Source organism: Brassica oleracea, chromosome C6 (assembly GCF_000695525.1).
Source record: "Brassica oleracea var. oleracea cultivar TO1000 chromosome C6, BOL, whole genome shotgun sequence".
NCBI classification, from domain to species: Eukaryota; Viridiplantae; Streptophyta; class Magnoliopsida; order Brassicales; family Brassicaceae; genus Brassica; species Brassica oleracea.
In genome coordinates, this window is record NC_027753.1 from 28,929,749 (window position 1) to 28,938,963 (window position 9,215).

Below are 9,215 nucleotides of genomic sequence, written 5' to 3' on the forward strand. Positions count from 1 at the left end.
ACTTATATTCGTTGATAAAATATATTTTAAACTACACTTATTTTAATAATAAAAATATGATTCATATATTGATGTAAAATTTTAATATTCATAATTATTATTTATATATAAAAATATATTATTTTAATAGATATAGAAAAGTTATTGGATATCATAAAATCTTACCAAAATGAATATTTACTGAGAAAAAATATTTTTGATATAAAATTTACTAGTTATTACTATATTATGAAATTTTTCCAAAAATATAAATCCGTATGTAAAATCATCATTATTATATTTAAGAAATCTTACCAAAAGCATAAATCTAAATATAGTAAATTTTACATGTAACAATTAGACTTATGTCATATGTCATATTTCTTTTAAGTCTTTTTTTTTTTTTTTTTTTTTTTTTTTTTTTTTTTTTTTTTTTTGTGAAAGTTAATGTCATATACAAATCAATTCTCGCGTATAGTTTAGTGGGGACTAGCTATCATCAACAATACAGGATCTAGAGATCGTACGGTTCTCGTTCGCCCTCATGAATCACATCTATAAACTAACGGCCTAGATCATAAGAGTTGCTCGTGAAGAACACAATTGGATCTGAGCTCTCTCTTCCTCTTCTCTCTGTGACTCGAATCAAAGGACGAAACCGCTAACCTCCAATGGATCTCTCATCTCGCTTCACATCGATCCTCTTCATCTTCCTCACCATCACCACAGCCTTCGCCGAGATCCGCAAATCCGAGATCCGATCCGATGACCGCCCCATCATCCCCTTGGACGAGTTCGGATTCACCCACACAGGCCGCCTCGAGCTCGACGCCTCGAAGATCTCCCTCTCCAACACCAACCCGGACCTCGATCTCTCCAAGGTCGGCTTCTTCCTCTGCACGCACGACGCCTGGGTGCACGTGATCCAGCAGCTCGAGGAAGGAGAGATCACGTGCGCTCTCCAGTCAGATCTCGTCAAGCACGTGTTCACCTTCAACAGGCTCAACAGGAACACGAGCTTCTCCACGGTGTTCACCGAGAACGACGCCGATCAGTACTCCCTCGTCTTCGCCAACTGCCTCCAGCAGGTGAAAGTCACCATGGACGTCAGATCCGCCATGTACAACCTCGAAGGCAAGAGCGGCGGACGCGATTACCTCTCCGCCGGAAGAACCGTCCTCCCGAAAGTATATTTCCTCTTCTCTGTCATCTACTTCTCCCTCGCCGCCACGTGGATCTACGTCCTCTTGAAGAAACGACGCACCGTCTTCGCGATCCACTTCTTCATGCTCGGCGTCGTCGTTTTGAAAGCTTTGAACTTATTGTGTGAGGCGGAGGATAAATCGTACATTAAGAAAACCGGATCCGGCCATGGCTGGGATGTGTTGTTCTACATCTTCAGTTTCCTTAAAGGAATCACTCTCTTCACATTGATCGTCTTGATCGGGACGGGATGGTCCTTCTTGAAGCCTTACTTGCAGGACAAGGAAAAGAAAGTGTTGATGATAGTCATTCCTCTTCAGGTTGTTGCTAACTTTGCGCAGGTGGTTATCGACGAGACGGGGCCTTATGATCAAGACTGGGTCACGTGGAAACAGATCTTTTTGCTCGTTGATGTTGTTTGTTGCTGTGCTGTTTTGTTTCCCATTGTTTGGTCCATCAAGAACTTGCGTGAGGCAGCGAAGACTGATGGGAAGGCTGCTGTGAACTTGGTTAAGTTGACTCTGTTTAGGCATTACTACATTGTGGTTATCTGCTATATCTACTTTACACGCGTTGTTGTGTATGCGCTGGAGACCATTACCTCTTACAAGTACATGTGGACTAGTGTTGTGGCTAGCGAGTTGGCTACTTTGGCTTTCTATCTGTTTACTGGGTACAAGTTCAGGCCGGAGGTGCATAACCCGTACTTTGTTGTTGATGATGATGAGGAAGAGGCGGCAGCTGAGGCTCTGAAGCTTGAAGACGAGTTTGAATTGTAAGTCACCGTGTGATTCACGAAAGAAGCATACTTTTGTTTGACAGGTTGATTGAGGGTAAATTGGATCATTATCAAAACTTATCTGGTAAACCAGCTTTTATTTTTCTTCTTTTTAATGTAATACATGTTTTGTTTATTTGAGTTGTTAGGACACTTACTGGTATGAATGTCTTGTCTTATCCATTTCATAGTATTATTGTGTATTAATGGTAAATAAAACGCTTGGTGCTTTATACTTATGCGGAGTCTTTGCTTATTATACTATGGACAAAATGGCCTGATTAGAATGCAATACATATTTTGTTTAATTGAGTTGTTAGGATACTTATATAGAATTTCTTGTCTTATTCAATTGCGTAGTATTATTGTGTATTACTGGTAGATAAAACGCTCGGTGCTTTATAGTTATGCTGAGTCTCTGCTTACCATATGATCGACAAAATGGGCTGATTAGAAAAGTAGGTTAAGCAAACAAGTAGGCAAACTTTGTGCACACATATGCCTTCATACCTTTGTTGGATCTGTTGTTCTTTGTCCAAAGTGACAGCTCAATGAATTGGTACTGTAAAGTTGGTTTGAGAATTGAGATGGAAGAGATTTCATTTGAATGGTTGAATTGCATACACTTGATTTTCCCTTCAAAAGAAAATAGCACTTGTTATTTGTGCCATCTCTCAGCTAATCTCAAATGTCTTCCAAGTTATGATATGGAAGGTCATCCATCTCTAGAAATATTTAATCAATTAAGCTTCAATTATTTTTATATACATGCTTCAAAATTGTGGTCGGGAGGAAGATTGTAGGTGAATAGTATGAGGTGTTAGGAGCTTTTTGTTGTTGAAGTGTTTTGTCTAATTAGTAGTTGGTTGTATGTTATGGAAACCTTAATCTTATAATGAAATTCAGATGGAAAAAAATAATAGATATGCTTCAAAATTGAGTAAATGATGAAAAGAAAAGAAAAAGGTTGGAGAGAGGAGAGGTAGCCGGTAGGAACAACAAAGATGGTGAGTTTTCCTTAATCCACGATCCACACAGAAAGTAGACTCCCCACCAAACACTAACATAACAAACTAATTAAATTAAATTTGGAGCTATTTCACGTCATCACCCGATTAAAGGTACAAAGCAAGAAAAATAGCTCTTTCTTGCTCTCGGTTTACTACGTATGTAACACGAGTGGACAGTAAATTATGTTCGTAATAGAAGACTTTTTTCTAGACTACCACAAGTTGAAGAAATGATGAGTAGGAGGATGGATGTTCCCGTGTACATTCTCAAGCCAAGATTTTAGACCAATACCACCAAACAGGAAAGACTTGTATTACAAAACATTAAGTAGAAAATACAAACAAGCCCAACGGGTCTTGTGGACAACACACGTGGCAAATCAATTACAAACACGAACAATACGTTGGGCAACATGATAAATGTTAATTAGAGAGAAACTGCAAGAGATGTGGTGACTGAGTGTTTTTTACCAAACTTTTCTGTGAACCACTCAAGATTATGTAATATGAAGATATGTCCAAGCACCAATCCACATAATACACCAGTTACATATGCTATTGCAGCTGCTACCCAAAACAATTGTTCCTTCAACTCAGAAAATTCCTCGGGAATATGTGATGTAGGATTTGTGATGTAAGTTTCTCCACAGATGTATTGGAGACCGTAGAGTCCAAGGTCTGGCTTTGAAACTGTGTGCCTTTTGGAACTGGACCTTTGAGAAGGTTATGAGAGAAGTTCATGTATGACAAAAAGGAGAGATCACTAAGACCTTGTGGGATTTGACCTGACAGCTTGGTACTCGAGAGATCTAAAGCCTCGAGATTTGTCAAATTTGCCAGGGATCGTGGGATATCACTAGTGAAGGCATTACCTGACAAGTTGAGAAGACACAATGCTTTTAAGAAGCCGGTGGACTCGGGGATTTTGCCATAAATTCTGTTTTCGGACAAATCAATAGCTTTGAAGTCTTGTCGAATTCGCTCAAACCTTGTCTCTACTCCTTTATTCACCATTTTCATGGAACTATAAATCGTAGAATCATCCAAGAAAACGACCATGTGTCATCCAGCCTGGATGTTAATATGGGTTCAACACTCCAAACCCATTTATAACCCTAACCTTCATTTTTTAAATAGGGATTAAATAGGATTGGTCCTAATAGGACCTGGGTTTAAAATTCTAACCTTTTTATTTTGATTCACACAGCTATTATACAATATTTAATAATGTTTTTCACCAAAAAAAACTTAAAGTCGAGTTTTCTCGCCAAAAACTAAACAACGAAACTTTCCGTCGAAACCGCAAAATCGAGTTTTCAACTAAAACAACAAAATCGAGTTTTTCCTCCGAAAACGCAAAATCAAGTTTTTCGTCAAAACTTCAAAATCGAGTTTTTCAGCCAAAAAATCAAAATCGAGTTTTTCGCCAAAACCTCAAAATCGAATTTTCCCGTGAAAACGTAAAATTAAGTTTTTCTGGAAAACCCGTAAAACTCAATTTCACGGTTTTGGCGGGAAAACTCGATTTGCCGGTTTTGGCGGGAAAACTCGATTTTGCAGTTTCGGCGGGAAAACCCGATTTGCCGGTTTCGGCGGAAAACTTGATTTTGCTGTTTCGGCCGGAAAACGCGATTTTACAGTTTTGGCGGGAAAACTCGATTTGCCGGTTTTGTGCGGTTTTGGCGGAAAACTAGATTTTACGGTTTCGGCGGGAAAACCCGATTTGCCGGTTTCGGCGGAAAACTTGATTTTGCTGTTTCGGCGGGAAAACGCGATTTTACAGTTTTGGCGGGAAAACTCGATTTGTCGGTTTTGACAGGAAAACTCGATTTTGCGGTTTTTGCGCGAAAACTCGATTTTGCGGTTTTGGCGGGAAAACTTGATTTTGTGGTTTTGGTGGAAAACTCAAATTAGGTTTTGGTGGAAAAAAACACAATTTTTGTTTTTTGACGGAAAAACTTTATTCTTACTTGTGGAACAAAAACTCGATTTTGCAATTATGGGAGGAAAACTTTTGATTTTGATGCTCAACAAATTAGAAGAAAAAATCATATCATATCTTAATTTTTCTAGTTTTATCTTTAAAATTTAAGAACAAAAATAAATGAAATATTTTTTTCAATTAAATGAGCTAACTCTGGTACCAACCTTTTTTTTGTCATCTGTAGATTATATTAAACACAAAAACATCATTTCTTACAAACCAGAGCCGGCAAGGAATACATTCCTTCCAGAACCATAAGCCGGCGAGGTAACATGTACCACCCGGAGCCAAACGATGGATACAACACAAACCCATAAAAAACTAACAAAGACACGAAGAAAAAAAATGTCGAGAGGCAGTAGAGTAAAACAGAATTTCAGTAGAAGAGAGCTCCACCTTGCGCTCAAAGACGAGCTTACCGAAATAGAACTCATCAACAATTAACACAAAATTAGCGGAGCAGCGAGATAGAACTCTGGTACCAACCTTAACCCTTAATTATAATAGGATTAAAATAAGGCTGAATTAAAATAGGGCTGGGCTTATAATAAACAAAACAGGGTTGGACGCTATTATTAACTTCCCTAGGCTGGTAGCATTCACAAAATCTATCATGTAGTCATTTTCTTCAGGTAATGTGGTCATTTCACGCCGGCTGAAAAAGTAGTTAGGTGGGAGAGTTCCAGAGAAGTCATTATGTGAAACATCTATCACTCTTAAACTCTGAAAGCCAATGGACATGTGGTTATGATACAACGGCCCATAGAACTCGTTTGATCTGAGGATGAGAACATGTAGTGATGGTAGAGATCCTAACCACAATGGAAACTTGTCCTTGAGTTTGTTGCTTTCCACATTCACAAGTTGCAGAGCTTTGCAATTCATGAAGGACTTTGGAAAATCTCCCTCCAGCTGGTTGTAACTAACGTCCAGTGATCTTAACTTGGTAGCATTGGCAAATATATCCGGAAGAACTCCATTGAAATTATTATTACGCAGACTTAAGTCTATAAGAGGAACCATGGGATTCTTTAAACATGGAGGAATTGACCCGTTGAAGAGATTGTTAGACATATCTAAAAAGCATAACCCTTTAAGCTTGCAGGATCCATAGGGGAAACGGTCCTTGGAATGAATTTGAACGTAAATTCAGCATACGGAGCAATGTTTCTTGTATTGAAGTGTTTTCAAAACTGCTGGAAAGTTGTGGGAAAGAGTCATTGATGTCAATCTCCATAAGAAACTTGGTATTTCACCTTTCAACTTATTGTTGGAAAGATGTAAATCCTTGAGGTTGGCTAACTTTGATATAGATCCAGGGATTAGTCCAGTGAAATTGTTGTGGCTAAGATATAATTAATTGGCTGAGATAAAGAAATTTAGATATGGATTCCGGGATTGGGCCATTAAATTTGTTATGGGCAAGGTTTAGAAAATAAAGCTTTGGTGATGATGAAGATGTATTCCCAAACTGTATAGGTCCCATGAATTGGTTTCCTCCCAAATCAACATATTCTAACAAAGGAAGCGAGAACAAGGATTTAGGAAAAAAGCCCAAAAATGAGTTTTCACTAACATCGAAATACTCCAAGTTGTGGAACCAACTCATGTTTGATGAAAGTGTGGATGTGAAGTTATTAGAGAGGATTCTAAAATGGGAAAGCTTTAGTTAAATTGGCTAATAAGAAAGGAACATTGCCACTTAAACTATTGTGATCAAGAAACAATACTCTTAGCTGGTTTAAGTTTCCAATGGAAGCCGGAACTTCACCTACCAAATGATTATTCCCAAGATCAAGTTCTAAGAGACGAGAAAGGTTTGCTACTGAAGAAGGAATCTCTCCTTGGAGATTGTTCTCACTAAGGTTTAGGTGAAGAAGATATTGGAGTCTGAAAAGACTACTGCTAGTTTTCAAAGAACCGTTTAGAAAACTGCAACGAAGGTCAAGTGATATTACCTGGCCGTATTTATCATCGCATGTGACACCTTTCCAGTGACAGCAGTCACTGCTCTTATTCCACGGACTTGCGTTGGACTCATTGATCGAAAACTCGCCTATGAAATCCAAAAGAGCATCTCTCTGGTCGGGGAGGCAAAAGTGGAGCGTAGTAGAAGCAAGAGTGTGGATTAGGAGGGAGAAATATATGGTTATAATAATACCAGAAAAGCAATAACAATAGCTTCGGATCATCATATCTTTTTTGAGTAATGCGTGTTACTGTATGCTTCACTCGGTCTCTTTAAAAAGAAGAAGTAGAAACCGCTTTTCGGGTTGTGACTTAGCAAGTCTTGCGTCAACTTGTCTGTTTGGGTTGGCTTCTCCAAGTCTTCCGCTTCCTCTCGTCCAAGAATTGGACCACTCGTTTCTATTAGAACACCTCTAAAGTAATAGAAACCACAAACTCACTTCACTCCTCTCCAAAATATATCTCAATGTTTTATTGAAGTTCTTCTCTTTTTATTTTTGTACTTATAGTTAGCTATACTAATAACTGCACTAAAACAAAAAATAAATATAATTATGATTTACTCCAGTAAAACCTACGTTGCACGGAAGCTTCATCGGACGTCCGCTTCCTGCTTCGGAACCGGAATCGGAATCGGAACCTCATGGAAGCTTACGGAATCTCGCTTCCAAAACGCTTCTAAAATATTCTCTTTAAGAACACGTTAGAAGCTTACGATTCCGTTTTGGAATCACGCTTCCATTCTTTAAAAAAAAAACACAATATCTTATATCAATAAAAAAAATAAAATTATAATTTTTAATTTATATAAAATCCAAATTTTAATAGTATTTAGTAGAGAGAATAGAAATATACAAATATTAAAATTAATACTATAAATTATTTTTATGCATTGAGGTTTTTATTAAAGATAAATCATATATTCAAATATATTATGTCAATTAATTCTAAAGTATTAAAAATAATTAATATAATAATTTCTTTTAAATTTAATTTATGTGTATTTTCATAGTTTTAATATAAAATCATTTCAAAATTATTATAAATGAATAAATGCTTTATTTTAAATTTAAATAATAAAACTTTTAATTCTATATTTTGAAAAACTTCTTATATATGTATATATATATATACGCTTCCAACACTTATCCGCTTCCTAATTTTTTTAAAAAAAATTACTTCTACGTTTCCATACGCTTCCGCTTCCATGCATCCGCTTCCGTTTCCATGTAAGATAGAGTAAAACACTTGTACTGTTAAAAAAAAAGGTCAGCGGCCATAAATCTTAACCTATTAAAATTGAAGTATAAATTCAAAATAACCTTGAAGTTTTCAGTATAATTACCAATCCATACCACTGAGTTAATTAACGCCATAACAAACCCGCGAGTTAATATTTTCATTTTTAAATTAAATTTTCATAGAGTAAAAACCAAACCATTGAATCTAGATTTTTATGATTTATCTACAATCACAAACCGAGATATAATTACATAACCGACGATTAATAGACATAAGTTTTCATAACCGACGAGATACAATCAGTCATGCCACCTGACTTGTTTTCTTAACCAACGACTAATAGACGTTTCTTGCACAAACAAAAATACATGCACAAACCGAGATACAATTACATTAATATCTGTTGCAATTAACCTGTTTTCATAACAATTACGTGTAGAAAATAAATTGATAAATGAACTATTTTGTGTCGTCAAACAAACAAATACCATCACATTGATAAATAAATTAAAAATTCAACCCGGTCTATATCTAAAACCAGTAAATACAATCATATTGATAAATAATTAACCAAAACTTGATTGGGAGCCCAACTTGATTGTAAACCCTGAGTTATCTAATTCAAAACTGGATTATTAATTAGTTCATGCCTCGTATAATCCCAAAATAAAGATTACGACCTACCCAAACTTATTGCTCATGTTAATTTCGTGGAGGTTAATAACTTCATTGCCATATATCTAGCATTCGTTATTCCTAAATATTCTTAAAATTCTCTAACGTTGATCAATATAAGAAATATGCTCAATAAAATATTTATATCAAAAAGAAAAATGTTTTATTTATCTGCAACTGTAAATGATAACTAGAACCAGTTTTTGATTTACAGAAGTTTAGAGTGGTACACTACAAGAAAACAACGGCATACTGAAGGAAAAAATCGTCGGTAAGTCGTCGGAATAACGCTATTCCGACGACATACCGACGAAAAAAGTCCTCGGAAATAACTCCTCGGAAATTCATCTTTCCTCGGAAATCCCTCAGAAATTTC

The 9,215-nt window shown here is 36.5% G+C and overlaps 1 protein-coding gene and 1 pseudogene across 1 annotated transcript; one reads left to right on the forward strand and one right to left on the reverse strand.

Moving 5' to 3' along the window:
- The first annotated feature begins 469 nt into the window (after window positions 1-469).
- LOC106300689 (protein GPR107-like) lies at window positions 470-2,199 on the forward strand. Its single transcript, XM_013736890.1, has one exon. It carries the CDS (start codon window positions 651-653, stop codon window positions 1,959-1,961), a length of 1,311 nt encoding a protein of 436 aa, XP_013592344.1. The 5' UTR covers window positions 470-650; the 3' UTR covers window positions 1,962-2,199.
- Window positions 2,200-3,397: 1,198 nt separating this feature from the next.
- On the reverse strand, window positions 3,398-7,087 carry LOC106297941 (annotated as a pseudogene).
- Window positions 7,088-9,215: the final 2,128 nt, after the last annotated feature.